The sequence below is a fragment of the Melanotaenia boesemani genome, chromosome 19 (genome assembly GCF_017639745.1).
Source record: "Melanotaenia boesemani isolate fMelBoe1 chromosome 19, fMelBoe1.pri, whole genome shotgun sequence".
NCBI lineage: Eukaryota > Metazoa > Chordata > Actinopteri > Atheriniformes > Melanotaeniidae > Melanotaenia > Melanotaenia boesemani.
The window spans coordinates 10,454,213-10,479,661 of NC_055700.1; the positions used below are offsets into that span (position 1 = coordinate 10,454,213).

At 42.0% G+C, this 25,449-nt stretch overlaps 1 protein-coding gene across 1 annotated transcript; it reads right to left on the minus strand.

Annotated features, from left to right (window-relative positions):
- Positions 1–1,081: 1,081 nt before the first annotated feature.
- Positions 1,082–24,128, minus strand: notch1a (notch receptor 1a). Its single transcript, XM_041970389.1, has 34 exons — positions 23,908–24,128; positions 22,835–22,916; positions 16,064–16,326; positions 15,619–15,957; positions 14,495–14,617; positions 14,134–14,367; positions 13,888–14,043; positions 13,595–13,780; positions 12,947–13,060; positions 12,200–12,313; positions 11,867–12,100; positions 11,661–11,771; positions 10,291–10,483; positions 10,056–10,201; positions 9,839–9,952; positions 9,149–9,268; positions 8,894–9,046; positions 8,572–8,800; positions 8,270–8,471; positions 8,021–8,174; positions 7,727–7,911; positions 7,384–7,516; positions 7,025–7,282; positions 6,833–6,945; positions 6,160–6,731; positions 5,628–6,068; positions 5,379–5,524; positions 5,047–5,260; positions 4,844–4,928; positions 4,575–4,737; positions 4,141–4,439; positions 3,908–4,055; positions 3,711–3,808; positions 1,082–3,621 (listed from the first exon to the last, which is right to left on the minus strand). Exons 1-34 carry the CDS (start codon positions 23,963–23,965, stop codon positions 2,362–2,364), a joined length of 7,440 nt encoding a protein of 2,479 aa, XP_041826323.1. The 5' UTR covers positions 23,966–24,128; the 3' UTR covers positions 1,082–2,361.
- Between the last annotated feature and the right edge of the window lie 1,321 nt (positions 24,129–25,449).

The window sequence follows — 25,449 nt, forward strand, 5'->3', positions numbered from 1 at the left end:
GGTGCCAGATTAATCCCCCTATTTTTGACAGGTGATCAGAAATACAGGGAAATCTCATTTTATATATATATATAAAAAAAAACTAAATATACTTTCTAACCTCAACGTATTCTGTAAGACTTTCCACATTTGGAAAGATGCAAAAAACAAGTTATGACTTGTCTATATTAACAGATACCTCTGATAATAATCACTATTACTACCTTGTACCTTGTCCAAACATTGTACATGTCCCACCTTGTTGGAAACTACCTATGGTTTATTATTTTCTATTAGTTTTAATGTTGACCATCTAACAGCAGATATGAGTAATGATGCTACTCATATCTATGATGGCATTTTTTTTAAACAGAAGAAAAGTCAACATTTAAACAGAAAATTCTTGTGCTGTCATGTTGATCCCCGTAAAGGTGCTGTGTACTTATAATATCTCACCAGATACTTCTTTTTGCCAGGCAATTATTGTTACTGTAATTTTAACTAAGTGCTAAAATAAATAGAAATAAGTGGTTAATTAATTTGTTTGATTTAATGCAGCTCTTGTTGCTTCCACCAGACAAGTAACATCAAAGAGCACTTACTGCATGAGACTTATTTTTATTTATCAGATTTCTGTCAGAAAAAAAGCCAAGGAAAGTTTACCGGTGTAATAAACAGTGGCTCTAAACAGATTCAAGACAGCTTATGTTTTGATTTAACCTGTTTTCAGTCAAAGTGATGTAAAACCATAAAGGACAAAGCTGCATTGAATCAAAGTGAAATATATTGTTGGCAATCATTTAAAATGCCATGTAATGCACAGAATTGAGCGGAAGTAGAACTTCTTTGTCGAATTTGCTTTTTCAGAATTTTCTTCACCAGAATCACTGAGACACTCGGCATAAACAGTGATGATGGCATTGATACATTTGTTTTTAACCTAAAGTTCAGGCCATCACAACTTATTCCTGTCTAATATTGTTGCATTATTTGTGCGGTCACAAGAAAACCTTTATTAGTTCCTCAGTGAGGAAACTGTTGTGTCAACACAACACCTCAAAAGAAAAAAAATTAAAATGAAGAAAGAAAACAAGCATTGTAAGGCTTAACAGTAGCTGTTTATTGAATCATGACAACTTTACAAAACATTTTAATCAGGAAATATTTCTTTGCAAACTACAACTGTGCATGAAAAATTCAAATCCTCTTTTTTAACTTCTTAAAAACATATTTTTACTTCTGGATTAGTTTATAAAACATGACATTTTGACACCTTAAACCACACTCCTTTACAAAGTGCAGGTGATGTCTTTAAAAACATGAAGGTCCCCATTTCTTTTACAAACAATGCTTTCCTCTGTGAAGACATTTTTACAAGAAATCTCAGAAATGTATTGCTTTTCATGAGAAAAACAAAAATCACACTGGCACGTCTTAAAACTGGCAAATGTAACATTCAAACATTCCACAACATGTCTGCAATTTAACACTTAACAGGTTAAACACAGTAACCATTATCAGTGATTTGTAAAGAAATCTGAAACAAAGAGGCAATCCTTGCATCACAAATGATCACAAATCAGATTACTCAGCACCAGCCCAGACCATAATTCATTAATTAAAAACAGGCTCAGCTTTATATAGATGATTTTCAACTCTAAAAAGTATATAAGGGATATTTGTTCTGTGCTTTAAGGTCCAAAATCTCCAGTTCTACCTTTTCTTAGTTACTGTTTATTTCATTTTGTTCAGAGAAGACAGCGTAACAAGTGATATTCTGTAAGGTGACACTTTTTATAAATATATTAAATCAATGTCTAAAGAATCAGTGATAAGACTTAGTGAAATGTAGTTCGGTGACAAAATTTGTCACTTAAAAAGAAAAAAGGAGGTTAAATTATAATTACTTAATACTGAACATTTAAAATATTCTATGAAAGTAAAAAAAAAATCTGTACAAATATAAAGCAACGTAAAACGGCAGAATAACAAATTTGTGAAAACTGATGCGACAAAAGATTAAAATAAATCCAGTGAATATATCAACACAAGACAAATAAATAACCAGTGTACACATCAAGGAGGCTTTCTTTTTGATACACACTCCTTTTCAACAGTTTCTAATGCTCTTATACACAACACAACAAAAACAAAACAAAACAAAAAAATTAAAGCATAAATATAAAATAATCTTTTTCTTTCAGGTAAAAAAAGGTACATAAATAAATACAAAATAACTAAAACTGCTCTTATTAGTATTAAAAACTGATAGAAAAAGGACCATCTTCAGTCTTGAGACAAGTTTGTCACCATCTTTGTGATAAGAGTTTGTGTTTACTGTATATCTGTTCGATGTGAGGGTACGGTGGATGTTACAAGTCTTTATTTAAACTGGTCTGGGATCAGATTCATTTGTGAGTGGATACTTGTAGGAGGGCTGGAGATGCCCTCTGACCAATCAGACATGTTGGAATGTGGGGATGAGCTGGACCACTGGTCAGGGGAGCCAGGAGAGGGGGTTAGAAAAGGGTGGTCAGGCACCTGTAGCTGATGACTAGGTGTGTTGTCCATGGGGCCTGAATAGCTATGCTGGGAGGGAGGGGTCAGAAACTGGGTGCCGAGCATCTGCGTCTCCTGCGGCATCACTGTGTGGATGGTCACAGAGCGACCTGAGCCGCTGTTTTGCTGCATGTCAGAGCCATTCAGCTCAATATTTGGGAAACTCTGGCTGAGGGTTTGACCAGCTGTGGTGGAGTTGGAGTTCTGGTGCTGGAGCTGCCGTGAGTGAGCTTGCATCATGTGTGCAGATGAGCCAAGGTGGCTGGTCTGCAGGTTCTGGTAGCCCATTATCTGAGACAAAGTGGCAGTACTGACACCATGTAGGGGACCCATCATATTGTGTGTCATAGGTGGCCCTTGAGTAAAGCTTCCTTGCTGGCCTACACTGGGATGCATTCTGGAGACCCAGTCGCATTGACCTCCTCTGCTGCCACCTAGGGATGTCGTCCCCTGAGTGCTCGGACTGGACACAGGCAGGTGAGAAAGACGAGGCGGGTTAGGGTCAAAAGCCATGCAGCTCATATCCTTACCCATATTAATCTGGATCGTATGGGAGTCTCCACTGCCTTGTAAGTGATTTAGAGACATAGGCGGGGACTGCTGGAAGGGTGAAGGCATGGGAGGAGATGCCACATCGGAAAGGTAGCCATGGGGTGACTCGAGGGAATCAACTGGAGAGAGAACAGCTGATGTGTCTAACAAGTTACTCTTTCCATCTAGAGACTTTTTCTTCTTCATCCTGTTGTCTTTGGCACCATCCTTGCCTCCTTTCCCACCAGAGCTAAGTTTTCGAACCTTCTTGACAGAGTGACTGGGTTTGAGGTTGCTGAGATAGTCATTAGGGGAGCAGAGGGGAGGGGAAAGGGTGGACGTGCTGAGTGGGGTACTGTGGAGTCCAGGACTTCTAACCACGTTATACTCATCCAGAAGCCGAACAATATCATGATGCATACGTTCCTGGGCAATATCTCTGGGCAGCTGGTCAAGATGGTCGGTGATCTCACGGTTGGCAAAGTGCTCCAGAAGAACCTTTGCAGTCTCAAAACTTCCTTCACGGGCAGCAAGGAACAGTGGTGTCTCCTCCTGAAAACGAACAACCCAAAAAGACAACGTTAATAAAATATACAATAACCCTCCTCACCTAGCGTTATCACAGTGATCCTTTCACATACTTTGTTATCTTGCATGTCTTTGTTGGCGCCATTTTTCAGCAGCACCACAGCAGCCTCCACATTATTTACAGCTGCAGCCCAGTGAAGAGCAGATTTACCTGCAGAGATTGCATATTGAAAAGGTTTATTAAACTCTCAGTACAACGAGGCATGTGTTAGGATGTGTGAAGATGATAGATTGATTAAATGTTAGCTACCAGAATCATCAGTGGCATTAGCATCAGCGTGACAGTTGATAAGCTCTTCAACCATGCCTTCAACCGCCAATCGGGCAGCCAGGATTAGCGGCGTTGTTCCATCATGCATTCGGGCATCAAGATCAGTGGCGCGATTTCGGATTAAGATCTGTGAGGAGACAAACTTGTTTAGTTAAATTATCCAAAGATGCTGGGCAAAACAGATGCGAGACTCCAGAAGTGTGAGAAAATACCTGAAACACTCCCTGTGCATCTGCAGCGACAGCAGCATGAAGTGGAGTGCGACCCATGTTGTCCTGAACATTGGCATCAGCGCTGGATTCTAGGAGACGCTTGGCGGCATCTGAGCGGGCATAACGGGCGGCCAGGTGGAGGGCAGTCTCACCTGTGCGATCAGTCTGGTTATGGAGGTTGGCACCCTGATAAATGAAGTCAGAGATAATTTCTGCTGATGGGTCCTCTTCTTCTTCACTGTTACCAGTCTCCAGGCCTCCGCCACTGCAGGAGGCTATCATCAGGGGGGTGAAACCATCTAAAAAGAAAGCAGAAGACAGTGAGAAACCACTTAAAAGAAATTACACAATCTGTGTTTTCAAAACACAAAAAGAAAATATAATTTTGGAAAAAAAATATCCAATGCTTAGTAACACTTTGTTTGTGCACATACCTGGTCCTCTAACATTGACATCCATGCAGTCATTCTCTATCTCTCCTTGAGGAGGTGTAGGCGCTATGGATGCAATCCTCAGGTCAGCTGCATCCAGGTGTTGCTGGGTCCATTTCCTCTGGTCAGTGTGATCGCTCAAATCCAACATGGCCTGTTCCTCAAGCTGATGGATACAAAATGAACTAGTGTCAGTATCAGTGGCACATACGACATATTACATAGTTACATTTAATTTATCACAACAATGGGAAACAAATAGTTTTTCTTACCCTAAAACGCCTACATTCAGGATCATCATCACCCCATTCATTTTGATTGTCATCCATTAGGTTAATGTCAGAGTTTTTCATTGGTCTGATGAAAAGATGAAAACAGGAGGCTAATTAGACCACCTTTACTACAGTCAATACATAAATAGTGTAAAGAATTTAGGCATTGCTGCCTTAAGGTTCCATATTTGAAGTCTGCTCACTTCAATCCCACTGAATCCTCTCCCAACGGTTCTCTACGTTTCTTTTTACTGGGCTCTGACACTTTGAATCCTTCGGGAAACCAAAGTTGACCATGCTCCCGTCGCCGCTTACGAGACACCAGGACACCCAGGCAAACAAATCCCAAGGCAGCCAAACCCAGGAAGACCACATACATAGGGTAGAGCTCTTGAGTGGGAGGAGGTGGTCTCACACCTGGTAAAAATAGTTAAAATCACCATGTACAGTATTATGTATGATTTTAATGAGATAGGTATTTTTTAGATTATTTATATATAGTGTATACAAAAGAACACTGCATATGATGACTTACTTGTGACAGCTTCAATATAGGGGACATTGAGATTCCCACTGCTGGCCAGTGCTCCAAGGAATGCAGCAACATCTGTAGCACTCTGGAAGCATTCAGTAGACTGCTGGTAACACTGACGGTTGTCAATCTCCAGGTACACAATAGACCTATAAGCAGAAATGGGTAGAAACATTATAATTGTACACTTTTCTATTAATTCTATTTTAAATAATGTAATTGCTTAAAATGTTAAAAGATATACTATCTTACCCTTTAACTTGCACAGAATCCAGCTCTCTGCGTTTCCGTGAGCTGACCATGGAGGACACACTCTCCTTCACCTGGTCAAAAACATTGGCCGGCATCGAAGCCCACTCGGGCCAGCTGTCTGCAGATCGTTTAAGCACGTTATGTTTGACCAAGTCTTGTTCATTGCCATAGTAAGGAAGGATCATGGGCTCTCCTTTGGCATCACGGCGGAACACCACATTAGTGTGGAGAACACTGCTGAGCTCTCTGAGGAAGGATGAGGAACGGTTTTTAAGCTCCTCTGGGGGAATGTGGACCACCAGCACAAGATGTCCGTCTGCAAGCTTCTCTGGCATGTTGTTGGCACAATCCAGGCCATCCCATTCACACTCTGCATTGTTGCAGCCTTGGTCGCAGTGGCCATCAGCATAATGGTCCTTACAATACTGATCATATAGAGGACTGGGAGAAAAAAAAGGAGAGGAGAAATTTGTATTAGTATTCTGATACAAAAACACAATGACCCCCAAAAAGTTATTTTCTCCTGACTTACTTGCACTGTCCTTCCTGTCCTTGGCAGTCAAAGCCATCATAGAGACACCCTGGGCTGTTACATTGGCCGTCACACTTTCCATCATTGAAGTAACGCCAGCACTGCAGAGCAGCAGAGCAGTTTTGCCAGGGATCATCAAAATTAAGCGAGCAGTCTCCTCCATCCCAACCACAGGCGTGGTTGTTGCACAGAGAGTCGCAGATGTGGTTTCCCGCCCACTCATCACACTGAGGAAGCTCACAGCTCACCTCCACTTCTGGAGGTGGAGTGATGTCTCGACCAAAACCCCCTACAAAGGAGTAGTCCAGTATGTGGCAAAGTAGGCCATTGAAGTTGCTAGGACAGCTACACTGGAAGAATGGAGCATCAGGAGTGATGTGGCAAGTCCCACCATTGTAACAGGGATTGGAGATGCAGAGGCTGTCAGTCGGGGTTTGACACTCAGGCCCAGTAAAGGCAGAGGGACACAGGCAGCGTGGGCCCAGATGCCCTGAGACACATGTACCACCATTCCTACAATTCAGACTTCCACAGGAATGAGAATCATACTCGCAAGACGAGCCAGTGAAGCCCTGGAGACATACAAATGAGTAATTATTAGTGATGTTGGTGGTTATGAACAGAGGCAATAAATTATTTTTTATAATTAAGTCGGTTTTGCAACAAGACTCACAGGTGGACATTTACAGATGAAGCCATGAGGTGTGTTACTAGCAACAGCACACGTCCCTCCATTTCTGCAGGGGCTTCCTTTGCAGCCATCAAACACCTTGTCACAGCGCTGACCTGTGGAGCAAAAGCATTAAGTAAGTACTCTTTTGGACATTTAGACTCTTCTTATTTGCTACTGGATGTACATCAGTACCTGTATATCCAGTACGGCATTCACAGCGATAGCTGTTGGTCAGCTGGATGCAGTTGTAGGACCCTCTGGGGTCACATGGATCTGACAAACACTCATTGACATCACCTTCACAGCGTTCGCCCACGTAACCTGGTGGACACACACACTGGTAGCCTCCAATGCGATCCACACACTTGCCATTGTTGAAGCACTTGGGCTCATTGGTTAGTGGGTCGCTGAAGGGGTTGCAGTCATCTAAATTAATCTCACAGTGCACACCTACAGGAGGCAGAAGCATTGGCTTAGACAACATGTATATCACATTTTATTTCAGTATTTTACATATTTGATTAACAGATATTTGATATGCAGGTTTGTACCTTGTGTTCCTCTGGGACAGGAGCATTTGTAGGTGTTGATGAGGTCGATGCAGGTGCCTCCGTTCTGGCAAGGCTGAGACTGACATTCATTGATCTCTTTTGAACAGTTCACACCATGGTAACCAGGGACACACTGAGGGATGAAAAACATAAATATATTTTGTAATGACTCAAATTTTATAGAGGTTTCAGAATTAATGAGTGTTAGTAAAACATAAGAGAGTCTTTAAAGACAGAAATAAACTGCCTCCTGATATACAACTTTACAATATGTATTCAGTTGTCTACATGGTGGAAAATAATCAATAACAGTGCTAACACTTCTGAACCAAATTCATCTTACCTCGCAACTGTAACCTCCTAGATAGTCAGTGCAGGTCGCTCCATTCTGGCAAGGATTGGGTGAACACTCGTCCACCTGTTCCTGGCAGTAACTTCCGGTGTATCCAGCTTGGCAGCGGCAGTAATGTGTGTTTCCAGCATCCAGACACTGGCCTGAATTCCTACACAACTGAGCCACTTCAACACCTGAAATCAATGACAAAGGAAAGCATGTGGAATAAACCAATCCAAAACCAGACTTAGATTGAGTGTATTCAGAAATTCATGCTGCAGCACAATATGTAAGATGTTGTACCTTGCTGTTTGGCTGCAACCTCACAAGACACACTTGGGATGTCACAGTACAGGCCAGTCCACCCAGTCTGACACTGGCAGGTGTAAGAGGCACCCTGCTGCCAGCAAGACCCTCCATTTTTACAGGGGGAAGAATCACACCAGCGCACAAGATTCTAAAAAGGAAACAAAGACAAAGACTATAAACGAGAGGCCCTGCATGACATGTACATGACTTACAATGTCCTACATGATCATGTGAATCCCCTACCTGACAATTGACTCCTGTGTAGCCGTGGGGACAGGTGCACTTGTATGTTCCATAACCATCCAGGCAGGTGCCTCCATTGAGGCATGGCTTGGAGTCACACTCATTTATATCATATTGGCAGTAGCTGCCAGTGAATCCAGTTAAACACAGGCAAGTGAAGGCGTTGATTCCATCCACACATGTGCCGCCATTCAAGCAAGAGCTTCAGAAATACAAGACAAAAAAGTTAGTGGTCACTATGTTTACTTTCAGGTTGATAATTGCAACTGAGTTAAATATAAAATAATGAAGTATAAAACCACCTCTCAGTGCAGTCATTGGTGTTGATCTCACAGTTAATACCACTGAAACCAGGTGGGCAGGTGCAGGTGTAGCTGTTGACGCAGTCAGTGCAGTTGGCCCCATTCTTACAAGGGTTACTCTCACACTCATTTATGTCCTGCTCACACCTGCGGCCACTAAACCCAGGTAGACAGGTACATTTGAAACTGTTGATGTCATCATGGCACAAACCTCCATTACTGCATGGATCTGAAACACAAAAAAGAGAATGTAAAATTATAGTTAACTAGTAATGTTTCAAACTATAAATGGGAACTGACATGACTTTAAATCTTTGCTTACTTGGTTTGCAGTCATCAATGTCTGTCTCACACTTCTGGCCAGTGTAACCTGGTTGGCACTTGCACTGGTAGCCACCCATAGTGTTGAGGCAAAGGGCACCGTTGCGGCATGGGCTTTTCACACATTCATTGATATCAATCTCACATGTCTGGCCTTTTGTTAAGGAAAAAGACACAGAAAAGTTTTCTCAAAGTCTAGAGGATTGAGAGAATAATGGACAGGTAAACACAAGTGAAACCATGCACATATGCATACCTTGCCAACCCTCAGGGCAAATACAGGAGAAGCTCTGATAATCTTCAGCCTCCTTACATATTCCACCATTTTTACAGGGTCGGGGGCTGCAGGGGGCCAAGAGGGTCTCACAGTTTTCACCTTACAACAGAACATCAGTGTTAGCATTTGTTTAACAACATTCAGCAACTCTTTCAGCCTCACAACATTAACATCAATCCTATTTCACTCATTTTACAATACTTTTTTAGTTAATATCAACTTCTAAATCCCATTTTCCACTTCACTTCCTTATCCATTTCCATGACCAGTTAACCAAACAGGAAGGGCCTTCCAGTTTCCTGCTATTGTGTGATCATAGACAGGAAACAGGACATGGCGGAAGAGGGAATAGGGCTTGGAGTAGTAACTACCTCCACAGCTTCTATTAGCCTCTGTGGCATGTTATTCCAAAACACACATAGTATGTTATCCTCACAAAACAGCCAAGCAGATCTTTCCACACTGAGATGCCAAAAACAAGCACTCCTGTTAGTTGTTGCTGGGTGATGTTTTCTCAAACAACACAGGACATGATAGGATAATCTTTTCATGTGTAAACAGAAAAACTGTATTTGCATTTTTTTAGATCTGTGTGCAAAGCTGAGACAGCAGCAAACTACATTAACTATACAGAGAATAGTTTGATTATCTAAGTAAGTCATGTCCTACCAGTGTAAGGCAGCAAACAGTTGCACTTGTATCCAGCAACATCATCGATGCAGGTTCCCTGGTTGAGGCAGGGGTTGGAGGCACACTCATTGATGTTAGTTTGGCAGTTAGGCCCTACAGCCACAAAATTAGAAAGCACACTTGGGTTAGATATAAGGCCAAAAGGTCAAACTCTGTGCCAATAAAAAAGAAAGCAACAGGAAGGGATGGAACTGACCAGTAAAGCCAGCTCTGCATGTGCAGTGGTATCCACTAGTCATGTCCTTGCAGGTTCCCCCATTCATGCAGGGGTTGGATTCACATTCATTGTTATTGATGTCACAGTTTTGGCCGCTCCAGCCTGAGTCACAAGTACATTTGTAGCTGTGGAAGAAATTGTAGACACATTAGTGATTTTTTTTTTTTATGTAATTTTAACAAATCTTTTGTCTTAAAGCTGGTGTGGTGCTCACCCATTAATGAGATCCTGACATCGGCCATGGATACAGGGGTTGCTGCCACACTCGTCCACCTGTGACAAACAGGTGGCATCATTGTAGCCCTCTGGGCAGAGGCATGTGAAGCTGTTGATGCCATCAACACATGTTCCTCCATTATGACACGGATTGATGGCACAGTCGTCGATGTTAATGTTACACATTGTGCCTGCAAGACAATGAAAAAGGATTTTAGGACGGTGTAGCAAACATTCCTTTTGAAAGCTGTGCCTTGATAAACATCTACACTACCCATTATAGGAGCCAAATAGCTGCTCTCTGGTTTTGTATTGTTTAAGTCTTTTTAAACAGCTACCTGATGTGCTCTGTGCAGCTCTAATATGAGCCTGGTCTGGTGGCCCCTTGAGGCCCTTTTACCTCACCTCCACAGATTCAATGGGGCCTTGTTGAATAGGCAGAAGAAGAGTTTCAGCTGGATCTGAGAAAGGGAGGTGCTGCCAGGAGAGAGGGAGGAGAAGGGTTGTGGCTACTCTCCCTATTCACACACACCACCCCCCTTGCCAGAGCTAACCTCACCCAAGACTGTTTACAGGGACAGAAGGCCAGACCCATTTCACACACGGCCGAGTAACAATTCAAACCCCCTTCTGATCTCCTACCCACCTCCCTCCTCCTATGCTCCTCATCAATCAGGAGGGGAGGTCCCAACTGCCTGATCTTCAGTCACAATAGTCCTCTGTCCCTCTGTGTCTCAGTCCTGCTGTTCCCTCCACTCTAACCCCATGAGCACAAAAAGATGGTGGGGAGGAAGAGGAGGGGGGATGCACAGCAGCCTGCACACACACACTTGTTCCCTTGCTCCTGCTTCCTTTGTGAAATAATCACACAGCAACTACCAGCTAGAACTGGCTCTGTTGAGCCATGAAAGGGACAAACATGAGAAAAGCCCACTTGCAGAGATAAGAATTTACCAGCAAAGTTCTACATTCTAAAACATGACAAGGACACAAATGCCTGGAAAGTTGTGGAATGAAAAGATTTAAATCTGGATTATCAGTGGGATTTGTCATGCAGTTACACACCAATAAACATCTGATATGTGATTAAAGGCCAGTCTTGTTTTCTTTTAAAGGATCACCTTACAGAGTCTTTCCATGCTCAACGTCACAGTCTTTTCAAAAGGCAAACAAAGTCTGTTCTTTGTGTGTGTTTGTGTGTATCAGGTTTGGGGGCTGTGTTTCTTTCTATCTGCCCTCCCTGTCCCACACAGGGAATCTGACACCACTGTTCGGGAGAAGCGGACCCGCTGGCCACCTGTCCTACCTGCCCCTCCCAAAGCTCAGGGGACCATTCCCCTGCACCTGTAAACTCCTCCTAGTGCTCACCTGTGTAACCGGGCTCACATGCACACTCATAGCCATTGATTTTGTCGATGCATCTCCCATAGTCGCAGGGCTTGCTCTTGCAGTCATCCAGGTTAATCTCACAGTTAAAGCCTGTTGATTCAAATATAAGTAAAAGAAGATGTGAAAAAATGTAGACAGCCTCTCGGGAGGAAAATCTGAGTTTTCAAGGATAACTCCAGTCTCACCAGCAGTGCCTGCAGGGCAGGAGCAGATGTAGGAGTTCTCCCTGTCCTGGCAAGTGCCACCGTTCTTACAAGGCTGGCTCAGACACTCATTGATGTTGGTCTCACACAAGCGACCAGTGTAGCCAGGGCGGCAATAGCAGGTGAAGGATGCCAGGCCATCTTTACATGTGCCATAGTGGCAGGGATCAGAGTAGCACTCATTAATGTCAATTTCACAGTGCTGCCCTGTGTAGCCTGGAAGGAAAGAGAAAAGATTCAGCAGCTGCCACATTTATAAAGAAAGGAACACAAAAGATTACATTTAAAATTTCTAGAAATTGCATTATAGTATACCTTCAGCACATTCACAAGTATACTTGTTGGGTCCATCAGTACATTTAGCTCCATTCTTGCAGGGGGTGCTGGCACACTCATCAATATCAACCTGACACAGGCTTCCTGAAAATCCTGCAGATGCATTCAATAAAAGGATAAAATAAAAAGATTAAAACTTTCTTTCTTTAAAATGAAGATTAAATATTTTAAAGTGTCTAAATCGACCCAGCTCAAGATATTCTGTGGATCATATCTACAGTGTGCATAATGCAAACCTGGAGAACAGGCAAACTAATTTGCATTTGAAGTGGGGCCACAGGACGCTGAAAGTCCTTACAAAACCATTCCACTACACTACCTCCAGCCTCACCCCTTCTCAGCTTTTACTGTTCAGTGAAATCTTCCTTTCAAATCACAACACAATGGCCTCCAGCTTACCGGCTATAAACCAATCCCTGCCCCCAATTTTGGCGCTAAGCTCTAACACAAACTTCACATGCCCGCCAAATATGCTAATGCTTCTGCAGCCTGGTCCATTTTTTAGTTTAGTTCACCCATTAAAACATTCTAGAAGAGGTAAATCATTACTATTCAGTCTGTGAACCATGTGTGCTATACTCATTGACAGATTGGTTAATGATCTACTCTTTTATCAAGCCTTCTCTGCTTCAATTGTCTGGCTGAAAAGAGTTTGAATGAGTTCAAATGGTCCTCAAAATAATCTTTTTGCTATATCATTCAAAAGATTTCCAGATATTCTCTCACCTTTGGGGCACTCGCAGTGGAAGGAGTTGATCTTGTCTATGCACTTGCCATTATTGAGACAAGGCTGACTGGCACACTCATCTGTGTTGATGTGGCAGAACACACCTTCATATCCTGAAATAGGAGAAAAACAGTCAACCTTCTCTTTTTGCACTCTGACATAAGACTTCAGTGTGACATACTATTACTATAAAGTGCTTTTTGGGTTTCTTCCTTCACTGTGCTCCAAATATTTCTGTCTACAGAAAATGGTTGCAATATTTCAAATTAAAAAACAAAGAGTTTTATTCTCTCCCAAAAAAGACAGTAATAGAGAAGTACACAAAGTGCCTCGTTTATAGTCTAACCTCTCTTCCTGTATTTGTTGACATCATCATGTCATACATTTACATAAGTCTGCCCACTGAACAGCTTGGAGCAACTCAAAGAATGAGCAACTTTCTGCACCACACCATTATTGATCATTTAGGGCAGACTATGCCTTGTGTTTTTCATCATTGTAGCACTGAAATCTATTCCCAGAGACCCTCAAAAATAAAAAATACATGAATATGTAAACTTAACTCCTTAACTAAATCTCAAATAGTTAAAAAAATGAATAAGGTTACATGTATTTGACCATTATCTATTTTAGTGTAGTTGTCTGACCTGGCATACAGATGCAGTGGAACCCTCCAATCTGGTCAAGACAGGTTGCATCATTATGGCAGGGATTGGACATGCATTCATTTACATCCATCTCGCAACGTGGACCTTCATATCCTTGAAGACACTTGCACTGGAAAGAGCCTTTTGTGTTGAGACAGCGACCACCATGCTCACAGGGGTTGGCACCTACAACAGTAAATGTACAACTTGTCGTATATCTGTGTGGTAATATTTTTCACAAATGTGAAAGATTTTACTTGTAACCTAAAAAAAGAGCTGACTCGATAACTTACCAAGGGAGCACTCATCAATATCCAAGTTGCAGGCTGATCCTGTGTAACCTGGGGGACAGGTGCATATTGCCTTTCCATTGACTGGGTTGGTGTCACAGTTAGAGCCCTTTTGACATGGGTTGCTGATGCAGGCATCATCAAGGTGGCAAAGTAAACCTGTAGTTGCAAATATACCACATTTAGTTTCTTCTTTAAGAAAATAATTTGTTCACACAATGTCTCTGGAGGAACTGCAAATAGTTGTACCTGTGCGTCCATGAGGGCACTCGCAGAAGAATGAGGCCACACGGTCGTGGCAGGTAGCGCCATGATAGCAAGCTGCACTGGCACAGTCATCAATGTTCTCACTGCAGTCGTCTCCGGTCCACCCGTTGACACAGACACAGTGGTAGCTGCCATGTGTGTCGTGGCATGTTCCTCCATTCTGACATGCATTGGGCATCAATTCACACTCATCCACATTTTCTGTGCAGTATTGACCTAGAAGAGAATTTAAAGAAAAGGGCATGATCACACTTGGAGTAATTAGTCTCTTTTCTGTTTTTATTTATTTTTATTTTTTTAACTATCAAGTTAATTATAAGAAAAACCCCAAGTGAAAGATCACCTGTGTAATGAGGTGGGCACTGGCAATTGTAGGTGTTCACCCCATCCACGCACACACCACCATTCTGACAGTTGTGACTTGGACAATCATCGATGTTGTGCTCACAATGCTGGCCTGTGAAGCCTGATGAACAGACAGAACAAGTCCATAAGATTTGAAAAAGAGTGTAGTAAGAAAGATAAAGATAAAGATTTGGCAACACTTGGATTCCGTTAATAATCAGACCTTTCCTTCCTTGTGTTATCACTGTGCACATAAAACGATAAGGTCTGTATATCCTCGTGGCAAACTGTTTTTATGCCTTGTACATGGCCGTGCAGCCTTTCTCCTCCTCAAACATCAAAGGCTTGAGTGGGTGTTTTACAAGCATGATAGTGTGATTAACAATCAACTCGGGGCTCTGCAGGTGCTCGTGCAGCTTCGCTATCTAAACGCATTCCACAGCAGACACCCACGAGAGACACACAGCATGGATTAAACTTTAACACACAGCCCCTCAATATCCCTCATTCAGCTGGAAATCTTAAAAATATGCTTTGCAGAGAACATAAACAGACAATCATACAAAAACTCAAGCAACTGAAAGATTTGTTTCATTTAATCCTTCTTATTTAACCTTTTTTAAACTGAGAAACAGTAAAGTTTTTAGTGGTTTGAAAGGGAAAGGTTTCTGTAAAGCTGGTGTTCTGGCTGTAACAGCAGTAGCAGCAGCACTGCAAAAGGAGCTTTGTGTACCAACACAATAAAGATAGACAAACTGGCTGTTATTTGGGGGGAAAACAAGATATTTTTGTGAGTCTGTGACTTAACAAATGGGGTGTGTATATCTATACATCTATGTTTATGTGTGTATCTCTGCCCCTTTGTGGACTCAATGGTGATTATCAGGAGGAAACGTCTGTGTGACTGCATCCTGCCAGTGGAAGCTGGCAACAAAAAGGGAGTGGGGTAACCAGAGAATATTACCTCCTCCTCCCAAGCAGATTTTACCACAAAAACAACTGATATAATAAGAAAACAAAAAAAATTATCCCTACGACAGCTGTCTACAACTTGCACATGTGGTATAAAAAGACTTAAAGAGTTCAGTCTGCTATGTGTTTAAATCCATGTTTGTATGTTACCTAGAAGGCAGCTACAGTCGTAGGTGGTATCTCCCTTCTGGACACAGGTACCTCCATTTTGGCATGGTGAGGGGCTGCATGGCATGTAAGGGGTCTCACAGTGATGGCCAGTAAAGTCTTGAGGACAGCGGCAATGATACGAGCCAACCTCATTCACGCATACACCACCATTAAGACATAGAGAGGGAGTCTGGGCACACTCGTTTACGTCTTGCTTGCATGTTTGACCGTGGAAGTTGGGCGGGCAGGTGCACTTATACGTGGAATCTAAGGCTGAGCACTGGCCACCATTTGCACATGGATTGGAAGCACATGGGTTAGGTATCTGGCAGGTTTGGCCTGCAAAATTACATAAAAAATAAAGTTAATCAGAATGGTTATTGGTGAAACTGGAAAGAGAATAAGTATAAACATGTCAAAGTCTGAGGCTGTTAAAACTACATACCTGACCATCCTGGAGGACAGTGGCAGCGGAAAAAATTGAGAGTAATCAGATCACACGTTCCTCCATTGCGACATGGGGAGCTCATGCAGGCATGGTTGGTCGGGGTCAGGCATAGTCTGTCAGTGAAGCCCGGGCGGCACACACAGTGGAACTCAAATGTGTTGCCATGGGAAATGGCACGACATTCGCCATCGTTGCGGCAGGGTGAAGGACTACATGGGCTAGGATACTGGCACCGGTTGCCTACATAATCACTGGGACACCTGGGAAAAGACAATCAAGAGATGGAGCTGTGATGATTAGAAAGCCATGGTCTATGTTTCTCTAAATCATGGGAGCAATTATAGAAACAAAAGAAGAATAACAGGAGTAGGGAGATAGGGGGAGTGGAAGGGGACTGAAATTTTCCCGCCCAGTAAAGTCCCACTGCAGTGGGACAGGGACAGTATGTTGTTCTAGTGTGTCTCTCTGGATTAGACTCTCTCAGAACCTTGAAAACACATTCTGCTGGAACAACAGACACCACAAAATAGTCTAGCCGTAACAGCCTGTTCCCATCTACCTTTTGCCCCCACGCTGTCCACATTCATCCTGAATGATGGTAGAGATCAAGGGGACTGTGCCGCCTATGGATGCCCCATATGAAGCTGTGCATTCAGGCCCTAAGCTCTCCGTTGTTACCCTTCCCTCCAGACAAGGACAGTTACTGCTACAGTTGCATAGCTCCAACAAGCGTATTAGTATAATGCAGTTTAAGCCAGAACATAGATGAAGAATTGGCATCACAATTAGATTAGAAAAAGACAATTAAAAAGAATTCAGCAATTTTGATTTCTGACTTTTTCTGACTTCTTTTGACATGCAGCATACACGTATCAGTGAGGTCCCATCTGTCATGCAAAGGAGCCTTTAAAGTCAGCAAAAAAGTGTTTATGTTTGAATTGGGGCTTGTGTGACAGTGTGCAGTTGTGCACATAAGCCTATGAGTGTTTATGTGTAAGAAAGGGCATCTGTTGGCCTCTGAGTAGTTCCACAGGGAGCAGGTGCGCATGTTAATGAAGGCAGCTGTTATGCAGGGCTCCTCCTCCCCCATCCTCCCTTCTCCTCCTCCTCTGGCCTTATCCTTCTTCTTCTTCCTTTCCTCACCCCCCCCCCCCCCCCCCCCCCCCCCCCAAACCCCCCTTCTGTCCCCTTCTCAGATGGGGGTGCTGAAAAGCCAACCTCTCCTCTAGGGACATAAAGAACCCATGTGAAGTCAGCTGTAGCAACTTCTGTCTCTTCAACTCCCCCATCAATTGTTAATTCCTCTCTTCCCTACCTGTTCCTGTTTTGTTTCAACACATCCTCTTTCCATCTAGCTTTCTCTGTATCTCTGCTTCTGATAGTGGTCAGCTCTTCAGTGCTCTGTTTGCTCATTTTTCTTCTGTGAGGATGTTTTACAGCTACCAGCAGTTTGCTTTTTACAGCGTTCCCTGTATGTCACACAGGACTGCTGAAAACTCAGTTGTTGACTTAGTTAGGTGAGACCAGTCGATGGGGTTTTAACAGTACCATGTGCCCCTACAGGGAGTCCATACAGTTGCAATTGGCAGTTTGTAAAGGCTTTTTTTTTTTTTTGGAGGGGGGGATTTGAAGTTTCTCTGCTTCTTATTTTGCTTTACTATGAAAACATGCAGAATAATCATAAAAAAGAAACCACTGTTGTGATATCAATATGTCACTTGGTCTAAAAAAAAAACAAAGATGTTTTAAAACTGTGTATGTCCGCCACACTAATTCTTTTTGTGCTAAAGTCGGTCAATTTTGAGATAAAGATGCACTCACATGCTGAAAAGACCAGCAGCACACACCACGGCAACAGGTCTCTCCCAGCAATGCAATGTCCCCTCAGGCCAGAGCAGATGCTTCCCTGACCTCTGACCCTAAACACTTTTGTGACTGTGGGACGGCCTCTTTGCCTTCTTTCCCCTCTCTCCTCTCTCCCCACTGAGCCTGATCTACCATCTGTCACTCTGGGGGCGACTTTAACCTCCAACATAAAACCAACCCTACTGTGCAGTGGAAATGCCACCGCTGTGGAAAAAGTTACATGAAAAGATTGGGGGTGACATACAGTAACCAGGCATATGTGCACAAGGTTTACACTTTTGGTGTTTCCCTTCATGCCCCTTGAAAAGTATCACAATATATATATATATATATATATATATATATATATATATAGTTTTATTTTTTTTAATCTTCCATTCCTAACTCTCATTCTCCCTCTTTTTCTTTCTTATATATTTGTTTCTGTCCTCTCATCTTTATTCATTTTGTTGGGTTAACTTGTGTTCTCTTAAATTTGTCTAATCATTAGCCAAGATCTGACCCCTGCGGTCCACATCTGTTACTAAGACCAAGAACAGAACAATGTAGCTTAGCAAAGGAAAATGAGAAATGAACGGGATCTGGAGGGCTTTAAACTCTTAACTACAATGACTTTACCTCACAATATTAGAATCAACAGTAAGAAAAACTTCATCAATAACACGTTGTACATCTAAAACTAGCAAACGCACAGAGATGTGTTTTAAATGTATCTTTTCTTGCAGGTTTATGAAACTAAAAAGCCCAGAATTTAGCTATTTCATTTATAGCTCCTGGAGCAAAACTGAGCATGTGTTCATCTACAAAACACATCTGTGAACACATCTTTTTTCCAATAAAAACAGGATATACACCTGACCGCTACTGCTACTGTTATGACAGTTATCAGATAACCTGTAACCTAAAGTCCATTAGTCAGATTACCATCATCCAGGTGGGGATACATCCTCAATCTGGAAGCATTTAATGGTTCTTCCCTGTCTTTCTTGTGTCTTTTAACAGAAATACCAATTCGTGTATTGACATAAGCGATGATGAGAGGTAAGTAATAGTCCTATCCAATCACATTTATAGCTGGAATCTAAATGCTCATGAAAATAATCAAAAACATTTGACGACTTGTGCTGGTGAATGTGAACTTTCAGCACCCACTACAGCAAAATAGCCTCTTATCTGTTTGCTCTGACAGCACAGTTTTGATTGTTCCACTTTGAGGATCTCCAGATGAGTCTACCCAGAGGCCACCCCAACCAAAAATGTGGGAAATATGTGACTGCACACTTGAATAAGTATCTTTACAGTATCTTCACAAGTATTGTGTCATATTGATTTGCTTCCAAGTAGGGTAAAGAGGATTGGAATTTCACCACAGCATATCAAAAGCCTTGTTCCAGGCTGGATCTGAGGAGCCCTGGCATCTGGGGAATGAGCCCAACCAGGGGAGTGGCAGCCTCAGCTTTAAGCCCAACATCAGCAGGCACACTTAACCCTGTCATGCACTTACATGCTTCTGATTCGCTTAGCCTGACCCTCTAAAGAAACCTGTCTGGTAATCCTATAGGAGGACAAATGAAGAGCAGCATTCCTTGAGGGAGAGTGTTTCATCGCTTTTAACTGGACTTTTTGGGTGAGACATTTTATCATTGATATGCCACACCAGACAGCTCTGTGTAAGGTCACAGAGGTCTGATCACACCAACCACTACAGACTTTAAGCCAATTCTCTCTTTCTAGTCTATTTCTGTAAGACATTTTGCAGTACTTGAGACATGTAGGGAGAGAGTTAAGATGTTTCCTGAGTTTATTATTAACAGTTAGCTCTTACCAAAGCAGCATCAGTCATGCAAAAGCTCATTTCAGGTCATCAACCTTTCAACCTGACTATGCCCTCATTACTGTCCCACAAATGGAACTAAATTTGACTCACACGACAGTGCGCCCTTCCTTGCATGCTTTCTAGCTGCCCACATAAGAAGGCAGCTACAGCTTCATGGGAAACAAGAAGCCCCAGACCTTCAGATAACCTCTAACTTCACAGAGTCCTTACCAAGTGCTTTTCCATTACAGATGCTTCTTGTTGTGTGTGGGTCTGGTAGTCTACCACCACAAAATGTTTTTGTACAGACAATATTTAAACCATCCCTTCTTGAAGATTTTCTTTACTCAATTTGCAACTGTAAGAAGGGTGTTACACTAAGGAAATAAAGTTAGTTTTCCCATTCAAGTTTGGGGAATTTAAACTGTGCTAATGTTCACTGTCTGAACCTTCTGAGTATTTCTATTTTCTCTACAAATTTCTTAGAATGCTGCCCCATAAAGTGGCCAAAAATGTGGTGTTGGTACATACAGTACATATTTAAATGACTAAAACATTGTAAATTTAAGCCAAACCAAACTTTAATGTATATTGTCAGAGACCGGTTGAGCTGGTCATTGCTACTTTTGGCAAAAAGCTAACTTAACCTTGTAATAAATCAGTCACTCAATTTGTTTTACTTCATATATAAATAAGACAGTGCTTACACCCAACCACAGAAAGTAAAAGTGCAGCTGTCAGATCTATGTCCTGAGCTTCTGACGTAGAGGAATTCTTGATTTGTGGCTGAGTCGCGTATTTATTTGCATCGTGTATTTATATGAGGTATGTACATAACTTTCCGGTTGTCTTGCACAGCATGAAGACAATATGAGTTGTATTTTTCTTGATAACTTTGGCAAGCACTGCTATTATTGCTTTGTAAATAATGAAAGCAGCTGTAAACAAAGGTTGAAAACAACAACAAAAAATAAATAGGTCAAGTACCGTGCTTGTTTCTTAAAAAAAAAAGTAATGGTAGGCTACTAAAAGTTTTAAGTTTAACCAGAAAGTGAGGAAAGCACTGAGGGGGTACCAAGTTTGTCTCAACAATATCCTTGCAAATCCATGCATATAGTATCTGATTATCACAGTTTACACCAATCCTAACCTTATTCTCTATGCCAACATGTGACATGACTCCTGCACCCGTGGGAACTGTGCTGGAGGAGAATTTAAATCTATCTTACCACTTAAATCTGTGTCACCATATGCTTACACATAGCAGCATAACCATAATGCACAACACAAGTCACACATTATATAAAAAGTTAAGTGAGTGGGGGTTTTGAAAACGTCTTAAGACTTTTTTTAACATGGTGTGATGGGAACTGTACACATCAACCTTCATATGAATCTAGAGTGCTGCCTTCATTGTTCCTGTCTCTGTCTTTCTTAACCACAGGTGGACTTTCCCATAATGTCATCAATACGAACTGAAAACTAACCTGCCAGTGATGAAGCAGGCACGAAATTACAAATTTGTGACATTACTAAGACTGTTTGGACCATTGTTGGAAACCCCTCCCTGCTGCAGACGCTGCACCCCGACCCCTGATTCTCCCTGCGCACCCCAGGACTAAGAGCTGCTTGGCTTGGCAAGAATGAATGATTAATGAGAGGAAAGCAAGGAGGAAGAGAGAGAGTGTGGGTGGGTGAAGTGATGCCCTCATCCTGTCTGTTTTTAATTGGACTAAGCAGAGATGGGGACCACAAAAAGAGCTTTGTGGGGGTGGGGGGGAGTGTTTCTGTGTGCCAGTGTGTCCACACGTGCTGAGGTCTATGTATGTGTGTGTATGTGTATAAAGTGTGCAGATTGTGGATTGGTGGCCCTGGGCTAGTAGCATAGGCTCTTCAATAGCACCCCCTTGTCCCCACAGACCAGAGAAGCGCCTGCCATGACTACATGCCTTCAGGGTAAACCAGGCCACCTCTGAGTTTCTCTACAGATGGAGACAAAAATGATGCCACAACTGGAAAGCACAATACAAATTTACCACATTCAGAATGCATCTGTTTCAGCATCTATTTCAGCCTCAGGGTAAAACCCAAATCATCTTCTCTTTTCTTTTGTCATCTTACAAAAAAAATTCAAGACTGAATCAGAAAACTCAGACTGACATGAGGGTATGTGGGATATTCGGTGTCTCATACCTAAACTTAACTTCACTCCACAGTCTACCCAAACAGCCCACACTCTGCTTCTGTGTGTCTGTTCCCACTTGTTTGCCCCCAAATTTCTGCACTTTATTCCAATTAATCTCACTCTCGACATCCAATCCAATTACATTTCACAGCCATCTGGCTTTCAAATGAGAATCACAAGCAGTAAGGTGGGGGGGGGGTTGTGATTGAAAGGGGGGGTTTCCATTCAAAATGAAGGAGACAAGCCTTTTTTTAGGGGGTTATGGCAGGGGTTTGGTGTGTGTTGTGGTGGCTGTGGCATGATGGGAAGCCCCACTCAGATTAGTCACACAGCATTATTCTGACTGCTGGACAATGGGTGACGGGCGGCGGGCGAGCCCCAGCTGTCGTCCATGAAAGAGCAGAACAACAAGATTTAGGACTGGACGCGTCCTCTCATTTCGCTGGCGAGGGGGTCTTGCATTCATTAACGGGCTGCTGTTGGGAGGTGGGCTTTTGTCCAGCTACCCCTCCATCACCTCTCCAACATTCTGGGTCTATACTCTTTTTTTATTTCTCCACTTCTAAAAAGTCTTCTCATTTTAGAGAATGTAAAAGTGGAGCAATGTGGCTCCTGGAAGGAGACAGAAGCACACCAGCCCAGAAGAAACTTAAGGGCCTCTGGTTGCTGGGCACAAGACCCGCTCAAAAGGCTGGAATGAAAGGGGGAGGATATGTGGCCCCTTTTCTTTCCAACCCAAAAGCACTTTTAAGGACCAAAAGGTCCCACTGCTAAGACTATACACATTTCATATAACACACAAAAGTAGTAGCTAATATTAGTGTGTTGGTTTGGTATGCAGTGCAACATCTGGTGCATCACTTGTTGCTGCTTTTTACACTTCTTTTATGTTGTTACTTACTTGCATTCTCCATTGCCATTTAGAGTAGATTCACACCTTCCTCCATTTAGGCACGACTCAGTGGGCAGGGAGCATTTTAGACCTGTGGAGTGCAGGAAAAAACATTTAACACATTCTCAACTCAACATAAACTCTTGGTATCACCAAGGATTAGGCTGTGTTGAAATTATTAGTGAGACGTTATTCATCTTAGACATTGCATACATCTTTAATCTTGCATATTCTGATCTTTTATTTAATTTTTTTATACGACTGTCCGTGGGGGATACTCTTGTGGAGCCTGTTGTGGACACTGGTGAGGCCAGAGCGCGTGGTGCGTGGCTTTGGGGGCGCACGCTTTTGCGTGGGGAGAGCGCGGCAGCTGCGGGGCTCAGATGCGGAACAAAAGAAATCAGAGGGCAGCACGAGCCATAAAACACTCTCCTCAGGCATTGTTTACCGGCAGACGGGGATAACACAGCCCCCCCGGCACACACAACACTCCCACACTTGCAGACAAAAGTTGGACCCCCTCCCCCTTCCACCCCACTTCGCGTCCCCCTGCGTTTACACAGGCACCAAACTTCCATTATCTCTGATCTTGTTTAAAACCAACTGGCACGACCATTTTAAACAGGTCCTTTCATTTTTGTTACTTAAAAATTATATCAACAAAAATTACACTCTATTAGTAGTTAATAATTAAGCTGTAAATAAATTTTTGCACTAAAATGATGAGTCACTTTCCACCAGAATCAGGTCTGCTTGCTGTGTTTAATGTCTTTCAGAGACTACAGGGGAAGTCAAGAGGCCAGCGCAGCTCAGCAGTTTGTGGCTTTATGAGTAGCCTTTCCCACGATCAAGAAAGAGTCTTCAAACAAGATTTGCCAGGCAACTACCTTCAAGACTCTCTACCCACTACATTTATTATTATGCCAATATATTATAAGAGTCCTATAAGTCAGCTTTATTTGATTTTACCAATTATTTATTCAGTTCTGTAAAGTCATTTTTCAAGTTTCCCTGTGTTAATCTTGCATTACTATTTTCCCCAGTCATTTTTTTTATCTATTTAATAATTTAAGATGATTTACCTTGTGAGAGGACGATTGCTGGAATCAGAAATGTTAGTTTCACTAAGAAACGATACATTCCTCCTCTTCAACTTCACAAATGTGGTTGACTCGCATAGATCCGCAGTTTGAAACTCCAGATGTTGGCTTGAAATAGAAATCCTTAGTTTTAATGAAAAGGGTAAATCCAGCAGCGATAGAAGAGAGTGAAAGTCTTCAACAAGACTCTCAGTTCATAGATGTTAACCTGCTGCCTTCGACTTCTCAATGAAATCTACAGGCAACTCTACAAGTTCCTCCCACTACTCCTCTTCCTCCTCCTCCATCTCATCTGGCCAAATCAGTCTCCTCCCTCTCCTCCTTCTGCAGAACGAACAGTCTCATTTCCCTCAATATCCAATAAAGATATTAATATTAGTCATTTAGAGTAATAAATTAACTCAGGTATTGTTTAGAGGTATTTATATTTATTTTATTTATTGGTTTCAGTCAACAACATTTGAGAGGAAAATGGTGCCAAATTTGACTTATAATGTTACAAAGACACTCTTTTATATTTTTAATCACATGTAAAAAAGAAAACAAATAGAATGAGTCTATGAATCCAAAACGTTCATAGGCCTATAAGTCCACCTTGACCAAATATTGCCATTTAAATGTTGAGACATCATCAATTGTCACAGTAACTAAATATAGGGATAAATCTGTTATATTTCTATAGTCCATTTCAACCTAAATGAAACTTTTGACATGCAGTTCGCAATATTTCTCACACTGAATGAATTAATACAATATAATATAATTAATACACAGTATGCTGACAGCTGTCTTTGGTTCACTCCTACCTGACATTTTTCCAGAATCACTAAAAGCTGCTGTTCAAATCCCTCTAAACAGCCTGGATCCTCTAATCCTGTAGTTTCAACTGAAAAAGCCTATTGAGAAAGATGTCTTGATACCACTTTTTAAATGTAACTGGACTTTAGGACAAACAGCATCAGTTTCCAGGACTATAAAATACTACATTATACTAGATTTAATCATTTGCTCTGGTTGTCATTTAGTTCAGATCATCCCCTGAAGGCAGATATATTATATGGTGATGATAATGGAGCTTTGTCCAGTAGGGCTTCATTCTAGGACTGCTGCTGTTCAAATACTCCCTGTTTGTCAAATCAGACATGGCAGAAATGCAGCTTATCACAGCTACACAGATTACTCTGATTTATATTATCAACTCAAGACCATATCTGAGTTTAAAACCGTCACCTCTAGGCTTAAGTCTTGGCTGAAAACAAACCAAAACTTTACCCATTTATAAATAGCACTGTATGTATGTGTGAATGAATTATAGATTTTGTATTGTATGTATAGGTGAGTTTTATATAGATTTCGTAATATATCATTTTATTTTAATTTAGTTTAGTGTAGAAAGGCCCAACCAGGGACAAGAGTTGAAAATTAACTCTGGCTTAAACCTCTGTTTGCATGGCATCAGATACTAACTTTTGTGACTATGTAAACTACAATGTCCCTGTCAAATAATTCAAATAAATAAATAAA